Source organism: Musca vetustissima, unplaced genomic scaffold (assembly GCF_032173495.1).
Source record: "Musca vetustissima isolate MV318-11 ecotype Yass unplaced genomic scaffold, APGP_CSIRO_Mvet_v1 utg8248, whole genome shotgun sequence".
NCBI classification, from domain to species: Eukaryota; Metazoa; Arthropoda; class Insecta; order Diptera; family Muscidae; genus Musca; species Musca vetustissima.
This window is the reverse complement of record NW_026877606.1, coordinates 71,248-90,494: the sequence shown is the minus strand read 5'-3', so window position 1 is coordinate 90,494 and position 19,247 is coordinate 71,248. Positions and strand designations below refer to the sequence as shown.

Here is a 19,247-nt window from a genome sequence, read left to right as displayed (position 1 = left end):
CATTTTAGGCTGTTAGGCTGCCAAAGACGAGAACTCAATATTCATATGTATTCATCTTAAAAAAACTATCTATGAATACTAAAAATTTTAAAATATTTTTCTACTTACCTAACTGTATGTAAATGAAATAAAAATTTGGATATATTTTTTGGTACAATTACGACATAAATGTGTATAATTATTATTTATTATTGTATAAAAAAATTGAAGATATTGTAAAAATTAAACAACTTATTCGATAATGCCAAATAATATTGTGGACGGATTATATAAAAAAAGTTATATATTTTTTGTATGGTAAATACAAATACGATATGTTGTTGTATTGCGCCAACAAAAGACGTTGCAGTTTAAAATATAGGTTTCAACTACAATACTAAAGCACTTTTTGTAGGTATTGTTTTTGTTGTTGTTAATAATGTAGTTACAAATATGTTTGTATATAAAATAAATTGGACGGTTTGTATAAAACTGTTATGTTTCTTGTTGTTACAAGAACAAAACATGAGATTCGAATATTAGTTTCGAGTTGTGTTAATAAAATAAAAAAATTGTATAAGCTAAACATAAACATTGACAAACAAATGCTAATTATGGAATGTATGCTGCTGATATGTAAGTCAAAAAATATAGACAATGAAGGAAATGATTTGTCTTCCTCCTGCCTATATATAACCATGCAGACTTCTTGATGTACTATGATGATGACGATCAGCATGATAGCCCGGCTCCTGCATTTCCATTTGCATTACCAAATTCTTTTGTTCACCACGCATTTCGTAGGCCTCACGTGCTTCGCGATGGAAGATCAATGCAGCCATGCCCAACAGAATGAATGTGACAACAGCCAAGGCATATGACCAGCCGAGTACATTAAATTTCGGATACATTAGCCAGTCACGACGATAGGCACAGCCGCCAAATATACAAACGGCCAAGAACATGAAGACAGCTGTAATGAAAGGTAAGAATTTTATTTTAAATTTTAACAGTATATTATCGAAGTAAACTTACATGATATTGTTGTTCCAAAATAGGAGATGCGAACCAATAACCATTCATATTGCAAAACAAATTTCAATGGCAAACGAATAATGGTCAATGCCAATATAACCAATATTATGAAAACAATAATGAATGATAATGTAACAAATGCTTGTACAGCCATCAACCAGCCGGGTAGCAGCCATTCACGAATTACATAGTATTCCTAAAATAAAATAAGAACATTTATAAAATTTCAAAATAAAATTATTTTAAATAAACAAATAAACATTTTATTATATAGATTTGTTGGACCATTTAAGATGATGGGTTTTTAAGGCAAAATTATATCAAAATCTTTAGAATAGACTTATATAACAATGTAACCCGGCTATTTTGGTCCTAAGATAATTATAATCAGCTGAGTCTCGCTGAAACATAACACCACTTTGAATGAAAATCCAGTGTCCACATATCCGGAAGTACTTTAGGTGCTATATGGAGAACATACAGACTAGAATTTGATGGCAATTGAAAATGCACTTGCATTAATATTTTGATATTTTATTGTTGTTTTGGTGGAATCAATCGATTTTAAGACCTCCAGTATCCGCATCATTTTCGATTCACCTGTGTTGAAGTTCAAATGCTATTGAGCCTGCTACTGCACTCTAACTGAGAAGCTGTAAAAATTCCTCTGTTCCTTGTAAGATGTCATTCGATTGAAATATTAAAACGCATTTTCTCCAAAATCAATTTTTTACGGGTTTTTCTGCAAATGAGCGATATGTCCTCAACGATGGAACCCGATCGTATAATCATCTGCATACGTAACGATCTCAATGCGTGGAATACAGGAAAGGTAGAGGTTAAAAAATTCCGGAGATATTCCTCCATCCTGGGAACTATCTGTCTCAAGAGTCTTCACTATTGGTGGCAAAAGCTAAATCGGCCTGTATGATTTACCTTTGCTGGCACCCTTGCCTGGCGGGACCACCCAGTCTTCGGGAACGATGTGGGTGGCTATCGATATATTGTGGACTTTTGTCATGTAATCAACTCCGGCCTCGTCCAGCTATTTAAGCATTACCATGGATATTCCGCCAGGGCTCAAAACATTAGACGACTTAGCGCTACGGATGACACATGCAAAATCACCCATTGTTAATTGTGGTGTTACCTCCTCGACAAAATGTCGGTTAAAATACCTTGGGCATCTTATCAGATCAGTCACAGTTTCGTCGTTAAATGTGAGTGAGATCCTTCTTACCAGGATTTGAGACCGATTTAACCATAGCCCAGAACTGCAACTCTTCAAAGCTCCCACCATTTATTCCGCTTATTCTCCGTGACTAGTCTGATGACCTCCCTGAACCTGGGATCTGCTGGATTTGATAGAAGGAGTCAATCACGGTCATTTGCTAGACCAACTGCTTCTGTTGGGAAATAACTACCACATTTAACACATGACCATGCAACATCACCCATTGTAAACTGTGGTGGTATCTCCTCGGTGGAAAAAGATCTTGAAAAAAACTTGTGCATCTCACAGCATCGCCATTAAAGTTGACTGAGGTCCTATCATCCTTCTTACCAGGATGAAAGGACAAAACAGTGATCACAGTTTACTTACACCGGTTCCGATGTTGCAACTCTTCATTTATTTTGCAGAACGTGGAGCTATTAATTTGCTCTGCCAACACTGTTCCGTTCAGAGGTGATGAAACCTGACGGTCTGCTGATGAAGACGACGTGGGGAGACGATTGTACCAGTTAACGTCAGACCGGGTGATACAATGGTTATATCTGGTGAACTGTAACACTCTCCCCTTATTCGGATGAGCTATCCCCATTTACCGTGCAGAATGTGGAGCTATGAATTTGTTCTGGCAACACTGTTGACATCTAGTCATTAGCTAGGACGGAATGCCATACTTCATGGTGAGCATTGAAATACCCTAGTACCAGACGGCTATTGCCTTCCAATAGGAAGCTAAAGTTACGCAAATGACTCGGTAATCGGTGGTATATACACCACCACATGTCCCATACATCACCACATGTTCACCTAAGCCAGTGAAAAGGGCTTCCTCTAGAGAGGAACTCCATCTTGAGATTTTGTCTCCTTGTGCTTCTAATAATTTTGTGTAATTAGTGAAATTATGCAGTCTTTTCCATTCACACCACCAAGAAGTAGGCTCGAAGATTGCATAAGGTGAGCAGGATATGGTCTAACATTTCGCTGTCCTTTCCTCATGATCTTCACCCGCTGTCTGCGATGAACTCAATCTTGTGTAAATTTGCCTGTGGACTCAGATGTCCTCTGGGTGTGCTAGTCAGTCTACTGATTTCCTACTTGTAAAGCATTTCATTGTCATATCTTCATTTGGTGTTCCTATAATATTTTTGGGTTCATTCAAGTTTTTTGGTCTTTTTCTCCAATGACCACTCTTCTAGACTTGTTGCGCTAAAATGTCTTGGTCCTTGGGAAAATATTCTTTAAAAATCCACGCCTATGCGACTGTTGATCCTTGCGAAAATATTCTTTAATAATCAACGCTTATGAGACTGTTGGACCTTGAGAAAATATTCTTTAAAAATCAACGCCTTTAATAATCAACGGCTATGAGACAGTTGGTCCTTGAGAAAATATTTTTTAAAAATCAACGACTATGAGACTGTTGGTCCTTGAGAAAATATTCTTTAAAAATTCACGCCTTTGATACTATTGGTCCTTGTATATTCATTAAAAAGCACTAGAGTCTAGCTCAAAATAGATAGGTTTGTATAGGGAATGCTAGGCCCCATCTTCACTTCAGGTGCAATCCTTTCTAAAACGTTGCAACCATCACAACGCTGTAGGCTACACGTTTCATTAAGCTTGGAATCATTAAACCAACAATCTCGTGTTTTTTTTTTTTGACTCAAAGGCCTTTGCCATTAAATAGCAAAAATGATGTACTATCAGAGTAAGAACAGCAACGTGCGGTGTTAAGTGCTGCTGTTGAAGAGACTGTGGTTTAGTCATAGACAAATGCAGGAATAGACACCAAAATGCTCTCACCAACGCTCTCTCAAATTGAGCTACCTAACAGGTATTTTCCTTTTTAAGCCGAATTTATAAACTCTTTAAGGTGAAAGACTATAAATATAGTTAGATTTTTGCAAAATCTATATAATATTACATAAAATCTTTCTACTTTTGCTACAAATTGGGTTTGAGTTTTTTGGTTTGAGTCACTTCACTAGCACTTTCTTGAGTACTTTGGTGTCTATACATTCATTTGTCTATGGTTTAGTTCCGCACTCCGACAAAGATAAAGTCGTCGACGATGCAATGTAATACCGTTCTTGTAGTCTAGCAATTGAGTCAAACCAGAACAGTTCCTGGTATACACGCATTACATCTCACCGACACTGACCGGGGATTTGTCGATCTCGGCACGAACTAAAAGAATCGGGGATGTGTTGCTCCCAAAACAGAAAAACAATACAAAAACAAATATAACTGGGTCGGCCGCCGCTGACCGAGTAATTCTACAGCCTGGTAGATAGCATAGGTGTAATTCATGCTGACACTGTGAAACCTGTCCTTAAAGTTAACTCATTCTGGAAATATTTTTCTTCCATTTTGTCTTCTTTTCAGGTTTCGAGAACTATGTGTCAAATTGAGTTGAAAAATATGTACCATTTATTAATTTAGTCGTACTCCTAGCAAATATTGCCATAACATAGATAATTCAAGTTCATGTTGAGGTAACAGTAATCCTCTACAATAAAGCACATTAGAAACTCTCGTTTGCTAGAGTACTACATCGCTTCGTGCTAGAATGGATATTTTCACACATAAAAATATAACAGCCATAACATATTGGTTGGATTTTTCAAAACTTTACAAAACATACTGATTATATTACAATTTACTTCTTCAAATGTTTCAAGTTTCTAATGCCTGACTTTTCCATACCAGCTTTAACTATACTTACTCAAACTTTGGACACACTATCAACACCCCACACTGTGGTGTAAACTATTATTAAAATGCCATTAACTAGGACATTCAATGGGAAATAAAACTTGACGTAATTAATCCAATTAACTTAAATTCTACCGCTATGACCTAATCTAATTCCAAAACAAAATAAACGTGCTGTAATAAAATGTGTAACTTACATAGCTGAAAATGTTGTGGCAACCATTAAATTTACGTGGTATTTGGTAGTTGGGATATGTGAAGTCTTTAAAACAATATTGCCACAAGCCCATATTCTTAAAGCTGCTAAGTGTCTCCTCGTACGATTCAATCCAATAGGGTGAACAGAACGACATCATCATAAAGAAATAACCAACAAAGGTTATTATGGCTCCAAAGACCACACCATCTGAAATAGAGAAAGAAGATAAAAACACATTTAGTAATTAAAAACGACAAAATATATAAAACCACTTGTTGGAAGAGGGGAATGGTGGTTCACTTTTTTGGATCAAAAACCAAGAATGTTCCCATTTTCCAATTGCCTTAAAGATGTCTTCTAAATAGAGTGTCACTCCCTAAATTGTTTTGTTTTCATTTGCTGTCGGCGCCGCAGCCACAAACAAAAATTTAATGGGGACTGGCTTAACTCTTGACTCACTTGTGGCACGAGGATAATCATTCTTTTCCACTCCACTATCAGTGGCATCTGTCGATTGTTGTTTACGAAAATTATGCATTTTCTATCGTCGTTTATTTTTTTATTTATTTAAATAAATAATCACTAATTTTTATTGGAAAAACATGAATAAAAAGTGTATAGTTTTGGAATGTTTCGTTGCGCTCAAAAGAAATTTAAGACTCAGCAGCGTCGTGAAATGTCAAAAGAATGAAGAAGAAAAACAACACCCTAAATACAGTGTTGTTGTATGAGAGTACTTTTTTCGTTTTGTGTTTTGCTACTAAAAATGCAACACTGTTGATGTGGTGAGTCAGTGTATGATATTCAAACTGTAAACTATTCAGTTTATAATTAAGCTTGATTTGGATTTTAAAATTAAATAAAATATAATAAATAAATATAAGAGAGTGGATTTTTTAAAACTATTGTTTTTAATTACTATCAATAAGAGGGAATTGTGTAAAAATATGTTTCAGTGACTATTAATAAACGTGAATTTTAAGAAATATATTTTTATTGTGCGTAGATTTTTAAAAGTATTTTTTTATACCCTCCACCATAGTATAGAGGGTATATTAATTTTGCCATTCCGTTTGTAACTCATCGACATATTCATTTCCGACCCTATAAAGAATATATATTCTTGATCAGGGTAAAATTCTAAGACGATCTAGCCATGTCCGTCCGTCCGTCTGTTCTAATCACGCTATCTTCTGAAGGAATTGAGATAGGGTGCTGAAATTTTGCTTAGGGTTGTCTTTTGTCTGCAGGCATGTCAAGTTCGAAGATGGGATACATCGGTCCACGTTTAGGCATAGCTCACATATAGGGGTACCCGGCAAATTTCGGTATTTTGGGGTTCTTGAGCGCGTTTTTCAGCCGAATTCGCTGAAATTTCGTACATTTGGTTCTTATTGGGTACTAAATGTCTCCACAAAAAATTATAAGTATAGGTCCACTTTTTTTGGTAGCCCCCATATAACGGTACCTCTTATTATTCAGTATTTTGAGGGTTTTGGTCGTATTTTTTCACCGAATTGGCTGTAATTTATTATTTTGAGTTCTTAATAGGTACCAAATCTCTCTACAAAAAATTATGTATATTGGTCCATTTTTTGGGTAACCCCCATATAAGGGTACCCCCCCATTTTCGGTATTTTGGGGTTCTTGAGCGCGTTTTTCAGCCGAATTCCCTGAAATTTGCTACATTGGGTTCTTATTGGGTCCTAAATGTCTCCACAAGAAACTATAAATATAGGTCCACTTTTTCTGGTAGCCCCCCATATAACGGTACCTCCCAATTTTCAATATTTTGGGGGTTTTGATCGCATTTTTCCGCCAAATTAGCTGTAATTTAGTATTTTGAGTTCTTAATAGGTACCAAATCTCTCCACTAAAAACTATGAATATAGGCCCATTTTTTCGGAAAGCCCCCATATAAGGGTACCCCCAATTTTCGGTATTTTGGGGTTCTTGAGCGCGTTTTTCAACCGAATTTGCTGCAATTTGGTATTTTGTAGTCGTATATGGTAACAAATCTCTCTACCAAAAATTATTAATATTCGCCCCCTTTTTTAAAATAGTTATCTAATTTCTTCCGTGTTTTGAGTTTGGTTCTAAGACTCTATTGCAATGATTTCACCTGCCGAGGATAGCGAGATAAAAAATTAGAACGTAAGGTTCGATAATTAACTATAGCCGGATTTAGACCTAGCCCCTGTATGGAGGTTTCAGAAGGAGTGGACCGATATTCCCCATCTTCGAATTTGAATTATCAATTAAAAATTTCTGAAATTTGTATTATGGTTTAAATAATCCGTTTTTAGACTTGTCGGTAAAGGTCCACTTTTTGGTATGTTCCCTATATTTTCATTTCTAGTACCTGTCAGTATATCTATGGTGGAGGGTATCCAAAGTTCGGCCTTTGTAAAGACTTCTATTCGACCCCATAAACTTTGTACATTAATCGCTACTTCTAGAATATTTGATGCTGAAACTACCGGAAACTAGAGAAAAAAACTCAAGGAATATCACTAAAGATTTTTTTAATATTTTTTCGAAGACCCCATAAACATGGCACATTCATCGCTACTACTTCTAGATGGTTTGATACTGAAAATACCGGTCCAGGCGTAGATTTTTTAAAATAGTTTGAAGGACTACCATTAAGTTTTTTAAATATATTTGTAAAGACTTCTTTTCAACGAGAACCCATAAAATGTGCATTCATTCACATTCATTGCTGCTACTTCTAGAGTGATTAGTATTGCAAATACCGGTTCAGGTTTTGGTATGGCCCTCATATATCAGGTATTTAGAAGATTTTAGAACATTTGTCAATAAACGGACCATTTGCTTGAAAATAAAATCGATATAGATTCAGCCCCCATTTCCAATCGATGGGGTTGAAATTGGCGATTCCCCTTTTATCATTTTTAAAGAAATGTTTATAGTTTCTTGCACACCACATTCGACCCAGTAGAACTCAGTCTGAGTCCCCATATAATAACAACGACCATCTGATCTATAAGCTGGGAGTTTTTTTAATATTTCTTTCTCGGAAGTAATTACATATTACTATCCACAAATGATAATGATATTCAAATTACCTGTCGTTTTGAATGAAACTACATTGACCCAATTTCCTACTATTATTATTTCACTCAATAATTTGTATGTATGCCAGCTCAGTAGTTTATTTTTGAGTATCAGCGAACAACAATATGTATGCGGGTCAGAAAATAAGGTCACAGTAACATGAGATAATTCAGACGATTTAGAATTATGGTTGGGTAAGGCCGATATGGTCCCAAGGGGTTTTGTAAGATAAATCTAAGCTCAGAACCAAGGTTCAATAAACATGTCGTGTAAGAAACGAATATTATCGGCAATTTTGGTTTAAAATCACGTACTGTCAATTTTTGGTCTATGTTTTCATACGATTAAGTCAAAATTGACGATAATGTCATAATTGAAATCATGTTCACAGCTTGGGTGAAATCATCTGCTCATGCTCAGAACTTTTTGTTATGGCAATGATTAGAGAATGTGTAAGTTATTAGTACTAGAAAGAAATAATTTTAATACGTTTATTTTTTATATTTTAACAGTGACTGAGTTAAGTAATATATCGTGTATATATTTTAACTTACATCTAAAGTTGTGATCCTATTTATTCATCAACATTTTATATTATTTTCATTTTTGTTATCGTACTCTTTTATTAACAAATAATCTTAAAAATAAACAAATAAATAATTTACTATATATTTAGTCTAATAACTAAGAGGTTACACCACATACAACACAACAAAATAAATATATACCTAAATAAATAATACAACAATTATATCTACTTTTCTTTTTTCTTGGCCAATATAAATTTCTCTTCATCATCGATTTCATGATGTTCCAAATGCTTCATATAGGCCAAAAAGCATGTCCATATTAAACTACAAACACTGATGAATGGTACACGATTTTTCTCTGGTATCACAGAGAAATTTATGGTGGCCACAATGGGCCATACCGAGGCAGCGACCTAATACATTAGGAATAATTATTTTTTATATTAAAAATTTTGAAAATCATTTTCACATACCTTATAAGTGGGTAAAAATTTCTTACTAACTTCGGCCGATGCTTCACCCAACGTTTTCATTTCCAATAAACTCATAATGAAATAAAAACATGTCATGGCAGCCGGTGTATAGGATACTGTTTCGACGGCTGCTTTCATAACTGCCGTTCGGAGAGATGTCTTGGGCCACATTGCTGATGATATCTGTAGAAAAATAAATGTATTTATTATTAAATCTTATATATTGATTTAATAATTAAATTGATATTTAATAATTGAACATACCTTAATCCATCCATATAATGTTGGGGCCACAAAAAGTCCACCATACAAACTGAAACGTAAACAACGCCACCAATCAAAATGTCCTATAAAATAAATAAGCAAGAAGGAAATTTCATATTATTCCCAAATGACAGGTGTACCTTTGATAGTCTGGTCTAAGATATCGAACGACATGTGATTGGTGAAGATTTTTTTAAATAATGAAACCATATAGTATATAAATATCAGTCTGCATTCCAAATTCCTTAAATCGGTCGGGAATTTTATATGAGAACTATGTTATTGCATTAGTAGATTGTTCAGATTCACTCTAATTCTTCTACATCAGTCTTACTTGCGCCCATCATCCGACGGAAGACAGAGATGAACAGACCATATTTTACGAGCGCCTAGAAACAGCATATTTTTATGACATAAAAATTCTTATAGGATTCTTATAGCAGTCAAGGATCGAACTCGTGTTAATGTATCAGCAAAGGTGCGATCTAATATAGCATGGATACTCGACGTCGAAAAACTGCAAGCCCAACAGATAGCAGAAGCCTACTTTGCTCAACATACCTATCTGCTTAAGGAAAGCACTCCTTGTCCCGGTAATAATATAGAAGCACAATGTCAAAGAATTGTTCACTCCCTACAAACTGCAGCAAAATCAACAATTGAATACCAAAGACGACCATCAAGAAACCCGTGGTACGATTAGGAGTGACGTAATGCTACTGATTTGAAAATCGCAGTAGCAACACGTAATGCAAGAGAGAATTATCGGGAGAAATGGAGAGAGGAGAAACGTACCTTCCAAAGAAAGAATAAAGAACAAGAAAAACGTGAGCGTGGGCAAATCGAGATGTACAGGTGTCAGAATAAGTAAAACACCAAACCGAAGGCTTTGTTGCAGGGACATCCTTCTGTAGAGATGAAGACGAAAACCTGGTGACATATACAGACAGCGTGTTGAGGGTCTGGAAGGAACACCTAGCCAAGATGAGGTCAGAATAGCAATTAATCGGCTGAAGAATAATAAAGCCGCAGGTGCCGATGGACCAGATGCTAGTCAGGAGTATGCACCAGCTGATTAGTACAATTTGCCTAGAGAAATGCATGCCCAATGATTGGAACCTCAGCATCCTGTGTCAGGTGCACATTAAAGGAGGCAAGACGATATGTGCCAACTATAGAGGAATTAGTCTCTTGCCCATCGCATATAAAATACTATCCAGAGTGCTGTGTGAACGACTGAAGTTAATAGTCAATGATATTATTTGATCTTTTCAATGCGGCTTCAGACCTGCCAAATCCACTATAGACAAGATTTTCACATTACGTCAAATCCTGGAACAGACCCACGAAAAATACATCTACACATTTCATCTTTTCGTCGACTATAAAGCCGCATTCAACAGCCCAATCCGCTCGGAGGTGTTTAAAGCCATGTCTGCGTTTGGCATTCCTGCAAAATTAATACGGCTATGCAGGATACCTTTAAGTGGCACAAGGTCAGCAGTTGTAGTCGGAAAGGACCTATCGGAGCCCTTTAATATCGAACGAGGATTCAGACAAAGTGACAGTTTGTCGTGTGATCTTTCACATGCTGGAAAAAGGTCATACGAGGCCTACGCCGATGATCGATACGTCCTTTGAACAAATTGAGAAGGAGTCTGCTAAAGTGGAACTCACAGTAAATTATGAGAAGACCAAGTTGATGGTATCGACGCGCAAGACGTCCAATAGACCCGGGCCAACTGTGGAACTTGAGAACTATAGCTTCGAGGTAGTTAAAGATTTTATATACCTTGGTACCGCCATAAATAAAACGAATGACATCAGTTTTGAAAATCGGAGAAGGATAGTGATGGCCAACAGATGAAGTCAGCAGTTTAGGAAAAAGGCCACTTCCGCCAGACCAAACTCACACTTTACAAGACGCTGATACTACCCGTGCTGTTATATGGATATGAAGCATGGGTACTTGCGCAAGCAGATGGGTTGTTTGAGAAAAAATCTCCGAAAGATCTACGGGCCAATCCGTGTCGACGGTGAATATCGGCGTCGAAGGAACCATGAGTTGTACCAGGTATTCTCGGACATCGGCATTGTTAGACGTATTGAGCTGCAACGACTACGTTGGCTAAGTTATGTTGTGAGAATGGATGAAGATGCTCCAGCCCAAAAGGCATATAAAAGCGAACCAGCTGATGGTTCACGCAGAAGGGGAAGGCCACGAATAAGATGGAAAGATCAAGTTGAAGACAACATTGCCGAATATGGTCTTTCAAATTGGAAAAACTACGCAAAAGACCGACGCGCCTGGAAATCTTTTTAAGCTCGGCTTATGGAACGTAAGTTCTATTAGAAGCAAGTAAGTAAGCCCTCTATTCCCGCAAGAACTCTATAGGTAAGAGTTGGGGACTAAACCGAGAGATCATACACTGGCTGTATGTGACTGTATGTGAGGGTCAACAAGTAGATACTGCTGGCTAAAATGAGTACCGTGCAGCGATCGCCGTCGATCTTGATAACCGGAGTGCTAAGAAACCTTGAATGCAATCTTGAATCTCCAAACACTGGATTCTCTGGTTAAATTCCATGCTGCTAGATGTGCTCTGAGGCTCCGGGAAATGGAAGTCGCTGAATTTTGGTCACGCAGTATTCTAAACACAACGACAATTTGTGAACTTCTAGAGAGGAGTGCTCACATCAGTGACTAACAACATCAGAGTAGAGCTTCCTAGTAGGGAATCCTGGACTAGTGGCTCCTTACCTCTTACCGGTCTGTCGATATTTACAGACAGGTCGAAGATGAAGGCACTGGTGCAGGGGTTTACTGCATGGAACTAGCAATCTATAATTCATATAAACATAACAATCTTTGCAGAGTTTTTCAAACAGAAATCCTAGCAATCACGAAAGCGGCTGAGATAGTCATAACACTTATTGTCGATAATATAGGGCCGATGACTATATATGTCGATAGTCAGGCGGCCCTTAAGGCCTTAAAGTCGTGCACTATTAACTAAAAAGCGGTTCGTGACAAGGTTACTTTTCGTGATATGTGACGGATTTTTAAATTATGTTGAATTCCATGACATAGCAAAATAGAAATGTTTGTTCGAGTGGGTTCACAGTCTTCCGATTGAGAGATTTGTACAACCGCCCATTGGCTATTATATTGGCAGAATCCGTTTGAACTACTGCGAGGTAGTCGGCAGCAGATGGCCATCCGAACCTGCATGCAGGATTTTGAAAACATTCTGGCCGGAATTCTCTTGCCGTAGAACTTCTTCGCTGTTGACACATAATAAGAGAGAGATTAACATCATTGTGGGGATTATAACAGGTCACTGCAAGATTATATCTCTCACTTATAAATGGGACATCAATGGAGTGAATTACTGCCGTCTATGTGAGGACGAGGACACAGACAGTTCTGTCTTCGCTGAGTGGCAGCAGAGACAGACAGCTCGTCAAATATGAATTGGATAATCTAGCATTATTCTCCGGAATAGAACCCAAGCAGATCCTAAGCTTTGTTCAGATTTTGACATGTCTAAAATAACCACCTTCCTATACTCTTCAAACTTCCACTATCCTTCCTCTCTTCTCCTTTTCTTTTCAGGTACCAAGGATGAACATAATGAACAAATGTACCCGAGTGCACGATTGCAATCAGCAGCTTAACCTAACCCAACATTTTTGGAAGTGTCCCAATTGAGGAGGAAAAAGAGCTTCGAATGGAGTGACCAGACAATAATAATTATAATCTTTTCAGTACATTTCATGTATTTTGCAACAAATTTTCAAAAAATCAGTTTAAAAAGAAAAATGTATCCGTCAATTGATTAGTTAGTATAAAGTTTAATTTTCTTTTCCATACTTACCAAATTCTTTATTCTCAAATGTTTGCTGAATTAAACTGCTGGTGGGCCATATCAAACTGTAGGAGACCATACCCCGTGTTACCGGATATTTCGTAAGTATTGCTTTGAATTTTAGCAAAAACGTAGACATGGTTATGTGTAACGATGTGCGATGCGGTTCGTAAAAAAAGTGAAAATACTGAAATAGGAAAATTTTTTATTAAATACCCACATATAATGAGCATCAAAGGGTAGTAGACGAGCGAATTACCTTTGTTTTTTGCAAAACTTTTTACAAACATTGACCTTGATTTGCAGATATTGGCGGGGATATTTTTCACTGTTAGTTAATCATACAAAAAATGTTTGTGGAAAAGTAAAAACACACAGACATAACTAAAAACGAAACTGAAATTTCACATAAACTGTTTCTTTATCGGTTTTCCGTTAGCGAACGAACACCCACACACACCAAGTGTTAATGAAAACAGCATGGTGTAATGAAAATCAAGAGGCCAAATCCACTTTAATATTTAAATGCAAGAGTTTGAAACGAATAGTACATCAAACGTTAGGTGGAATCGGAAGTCGAAACATGCAGCTGAAGAATTTGGATTATTTGCTGATTTTTGGTGTATTCAGCGCATTATTTAGCTGTAGCCTGGCATTTCATACGAAAATTGTTAATGGCAGTGTGGCTTTGCCTGGAGAATATCCATATATGGTAAGTTTGTAAATTATTTTCCTTTAAAATTATCTTCAAAATAATCCGCAAATAAAAAAGGTATCTCTGAGACGTGCCTCTTCGGGACGCCATGCATGTGGTGCCTCTTTGTTAAATCGTGTTTGGGTATTAACGGCTGCCCATTGTGTGGTGAAGCAGGAACCTCACCAAGTTAACATACAATATGGCAGCAATGAATTAAATCGTAACTCCACGAACATTGCCAATGTTACGAAGATTTTCGTTCACGAAGGTTATGATCCTTCGAATCAATATATTCATGACATAGCCTTGATGCGTTTGGATAAACCGATTAATGTGGAAAATGATTTTCTGGGCATTCGTTTGCCTGATTTTAATTCGCAAACTGATGCTGAAACTCCAGCCACGCTGGTTGGTTGGGGTCTCAATGCGGTAAGTCCTAATGACATCAAAGGACCCGGCAAATTTTCTTAAAAAAATTCCCTCTTTCCTTACAGACTGGTGGTGTGGTTCAGCAACATCTCCAGAAAGTAGATTTGGAAATTTTCAGTGATGCCGAATGTAGCCGTCGACATGGCATCGATATCCATCCGACAAATATTTGTGCTGGTGTACCGGAGGGTGGCAAAGGCCAGTGCAGTGGTGATTCTGGTGGTCCTTTGATTGTTAAAAATACCCAAGTTGGTATTGTGTCGTGGTCACGTAAACCCTGCACAGCCTATCCATATCCGGGTGTTTTCACTGAGGTATCTGCATATGTTGCTTGGATTTTGGAAACCATATTGGATGCTGAAGATGAGGAAGATTTCGGTGACAGTCAAGAGGGTTTGAGCGGTATTGATGGTATATTAAGTGGAAATTTAATTGTTATTGGCTCGAAGCGTTTGGCTTTCTTGAAGAAAATATTGAAATAAATGTGGTTAATCGAAATATTCAAAATGAATTAAAAATCAAAGTGAACTTTTCTTTTTTTAGAATTGAATAAAGTAGTTTTTTGCGGCAAGTCTATGTTTGTAGGAGCGAGGGGCAAGGGGAATAAAATTAACAAAAATTGCTCGTACCGCTAATTGTCTGGCAAATCGATTTGTGTATTTCGTATTGTAGTGTCCAAAACTTGAAACTTACTTAGCTCGCTTGTTACAGAACGGTTGTTCCATAAGCATCTCCTCCAATTTAAAAGAACATGTTACGAGACGTTGACTTCTACTTGGTCTTTCCATCTAATTCGTGGCCTTCCCCTTCTGAGTGAACTATCAGTAGGCCCTCTTTTATATGCCTTTTGAGCTGGGGCATACTCATTTATTCGCACAACATGGCCTAGCCACCGTATTCGCTGCAGCACGATGTCCGCGTATAGATTGTAAATCTCCTGGTTCATTCGACCCCGATATTCACCGTCGACGCAGATCGTCCGTAGATCCTTCGGAGATTTTTTTCTCCCAAACACCCCAAGAGCTGCCTCATCTGCTTGCGCAAGTTCCCATGCTTCAGATCCATATAACAGCACGGGTAGTATCTGCGTCTTGTAAAGTGTGAGTTTATAAAGTTTGAGTTCTGTTGACCAACACCATCCTTCTCCGAATTTCAAAACTGATGTCATTAGTTTTATTTATGGCGGTACCAATTTGGATTTGGCGCAGAGTGAAAATCTGGTCAATGGTAGATTTGCCAGATCTGAAGCCGCATTGGTATGGTCCAATAATGTCATTGACCATTGGCTTCAGTCATTCACACAGCACGCTGGATAGTACTTTGAATGCGATGGGAAGAAGACTAGTTCATCTACAGTTGACACATATCGTCTTGCCTCGCTTTTTGTGTACGGGACACAGGATCCTGAGTTTCCAATCACTGGGCATGCATTCCTATAGCCAAATTGTACTAATAAGCTGGTTCATGCTCCTTACCATCAACTGACCACTAGTTTTGCTGCTTTATTACTCTTCAGCCGATTGATTGTTATTCTGATCTAATCTTTGCTAGGTCGTATACATTGTATACCGTCATCTTATATTGGTTCTGGGGTATCCTCTTCACCGCCACTATTTGATACCAGAAACTTTTCAAAATGCTCCTTCCAGATCCTCAACACGCTGTCTGTACATGTCACCAGATTTTCATCTCTACAGGAGGATGCCCTCGGTTTGGTGTTTTATTCGTTGAAAAAATTTCCTAACTTCATTCTGACTCCTGTACATCTAGATTTTTCTTGTTCTTTTTTCTTTTTTGTGTAGCATTACGTGTTGCTACTGTCTGCAGGGTTGCCATATACGCTGCGTTTTTTTGACCTCAGTAGCATTACGACACTCCTGATCGTATCATGAGTTTCTTGATGGTGGTTTTTGGTACCCAAGTGTTGCTTTTGTTGCAGTTGGTAGGAAGGGAACAATTCGTTGCTATTGTGCTTCTATACTATTATCGGGACAAGAAGAGCTTTCGTCAAGCAGGTGGGTAAGTTGCAGCTTTTCGACGTCGAGTTTCCGTGTTGTGTTAGATCGCACCTTTGCTGCTACATTAAGACGAGTGCGAACCTTGGCTGCTACAAGGTAGTGGTCCGAATCGATATTCACGAGGAGCGAATATCAATTCGATCGAACGTCTAATACACTGGATGAATGCCTTCCATCTATCACAACATGATCAAATTGATTTCTCGTTGCTTGATAAGGAGATATCAAGGTGGCCTTTTGTATTTGGTTTTCTTTTTCGTTGCTTTTTACCAATTGTAAATAAATCGATGGTCATTTTTCGATATCCCAATTTTATATCCATTCGAAATTCATCCAAACCCATATTCAATTAATCCGAACCAAAAAACGTGAATGTCTCTAAGAATAGAGAAAGTTAGAACTTTGTATAGATGCGTATTTTGTTTATTTTGTATTTTGTTATAAATAGTGTGGCTGAGTCAGATCTAAAGGGGACCACCAATTCCCCTTTAGTCAGATCTAAAGGGGACCACCAATACGAATGGCGGACACGATAACTCAAAAACTAATAATATAAAACGTTTAAAATTTTAACACGTTATTCTGTACATACATAGCTAGGATAAATGTAATCGGTCAAGATCTTCCATATTTGCTAACTTGGTTTATGGTGGGTCATTTAACTCGCACTTAACCCCAAGCGAAAGTTTGAATTTTTACTGCAAATAAATGTCCGTATCTTTAATTTTCTTGGTATGACAAGTTCCGCCCGGTCGGAACATAATGTTTTTTTGTTAAATATATAACATTTTCAATATTTATACCCTACACAACTATGTTGTCAGGGTATTATAGCTTTGTGCAGCCCCAAATGTTTGTAACGCCGCGAAATATTGGTCTTAGACCCACCTTTAAGTATACCGATCGTCATATCTCGACTAGCTGAGTCGATCTAGACATGTGTGTCCGTCCGTCCGTCCGTCTGTCCATTATAATTTGTAAACACGATACAGGCCACAGTTATGGACCAATCTTCACGAAATTTTGCATGTAGGATGGGTTCTGGCCAATGAAGACCCCTATTGTTTTTGGAAAAGATCGGTTAATATTTAGGGGATGAAATGGACCAAATACTAAATTTTTGTCGGTTTTTCTGGTCGCTCCAGAGGCCGCAATTATGGCCCAAACACCGCGAATTTTTGCATGGAGAAGGGAATCGGGTCAGAGAATAAGCATGCATGTTTTGATAAAGATCGGTCAATATTTAGCGGGTCAAATGGACCCTGACTTTTGTGTGAAAAATGACAAGATTTGTATTCTATGGCATACATATTTACTCCTGGAGGATGTAGACCCCAGGAGTTCATAGCATATCCAAGAGGAGTGGTTGGCCTTTAAATTGATACCAAATATAGTGATGTATCTACTCAGATGTGGGAGTTACAGTCAAATATTTACAGGTGCTTACGTATTCAGATATTATTCAGTAACCCATTACCACATTAGAGGGAGAAATATCGCGCTGATGGCTTTGACATTTTTCATGAAGTTCCAGTTATGGTCAAGAACAACGCCTACAATTTTCGGTGATGATCAGATTAAAATTTTGGGATGAAATGGACCGAAAACATAATTTTTTGTGTGTTTTCGAGTAGAGTATAATCCGAAAATCACAACACAACCCACCGTGAAGGTAATCTGGACAAGTAATTAGAAGGACTGTACTGAATATTCGAAAAAAGTAAGGAAGAGGTGTTGTTAACCTCTAATCGGACAAGAGGGGGCAAATATCACGAAATATTACTCAGACTCGGAATAAACATCCTCAGAAAGTTAGAGTTCGTGGTAGTTGTGTAGGGTATCGCATGGTCGGCCCCGTCCGACTATTCTGCTCCGCTCACTGGTTTTTAATTTGTCTTTATATAATCTATTCCCGAATTTATCATTTTAGGTTTCATTGCGGCGCGCCAAAGACAAACAACATTTTTGTGCGGGAACAATATTGAATTCACAATGGATTTTGACAGCAGCTCATTGTTTTACATTTATCTGGTCTCCCAAGGATATTGTAATACAATATGGAAGTAATGAACTGAAACCGCTTATTCCACTATATAAAGATGTAGAAGAGATTATCAAACATGAAGGCTATAATCCGACTGTGGCAATACATGATATTGCCCTTTTGAAATTGGCAAATCCTTTACCACTTTTCCCTAGCATAGGACATGTCCAACTAATGGAAGATTCCATGACATCATATGAAAATAAAGAAGTAACACTGATTGGATGGGGTCTTAATGAGGTGAGGGAGGTTACAGAAATTTAAAATCTAAAAATGTTGTTTATAATTTTTCCTATTTCTTTCAGACCATGGGCACCCTTACCTCCAGACTACATAAGGTCTCATTGAAAACCATAACCTTGACCGAATGTCGTTTATCATTATTATCTGTTATACATAGAACAAACCTATGTGCCGGAGGTTCTGGTAAGGGACAATGTTCTGGAGACTCTGGTGGTCCCTTATTACTAAACAACAAACAAATTGGTTTGGTGTCATGGAGTATCAAACCTTGTGGACAAAAGCCGGGAGTTTTTACAAATATATCGTATTACATAGACTGGATCAAAGAACATATTAAATAAAAAATAAATAAATAAATATAAATATACACAAATTATGTTCAAAATTAATACATGTTTACAAATATTTCATATTACTTAGAGCGTCTTTTTATTATTAATTAA

General features: G+C 37.3%; 3 protein-coding genes across 3 annotated transcripts; 1 reads left to right on the top strand and 2 right to left on the bottom strand.

The window, feature by feature from the left end:
- Positions 1-661: 661 nt before the first annotated feature.
- Positions 662-5,697, bottom strand: LOC133322254 (uncharacterized). Its single transcript, XM_061531269.1, has 4 exons — positions 5,619-5,697; positions 5,158-5,366; positions 1,015-1,210; positions 662-952 (listed from the first exon to the last, which is right to left on the bottom strand). The coding sequence occupies exons 1-4, from the start codon at positions 5,695-5,697 to the stop codon at positions 666-668; spliced, it is 771 nt and encodes a 256-aa protein (XP_061387253.1). The 3' UTR covers positions 662-665.
- Positions 5,698-8,991: 3,294 nt separating this feature from the next.
- LOC133322250 (uncharacterized) lies at positions 8,992-13,512 on the bottom strand. Its single transcript, XM_061531265.1, has 4 exons — positions 13,383-13,512; positions 9,505-9,587; positions 9,241-9,423; positions 8,992-9,180 (listed from the first exon to the last, which is right to left on the bottom strand). The coding sequence occupies exons 1-4, from the start codon at positions 13,510-13,512 to the stop codon at positions 8,992-8,994; spliced, it is 585 nt and encodes a 194-aa protein (XP_061387249.1).
- A 444-nt stretch (positions 13,513-13,956) lies between these two features.
- On the top strand, positions 13,957-19,145 carry LOC133322249 (ovochymase-2-like). Its single transcript, XM_061531264.1, has 5 exons — positions 13,957-14,085; positions 14,146-14,499; positions 14,565-14,954; positions 18,448-18,801; positions 18,867-19,145. The coding sequence occupies exons 1-5, from the start codon at positions 13,957-13,959 to the stop codon at positions 19,143-19,145; spliced, it is 1,506 nt and encodes a 501-aa protein (XP_061387248.1).
- Positions 19,146-19,247: the final 102 nt, after the last annotated feature.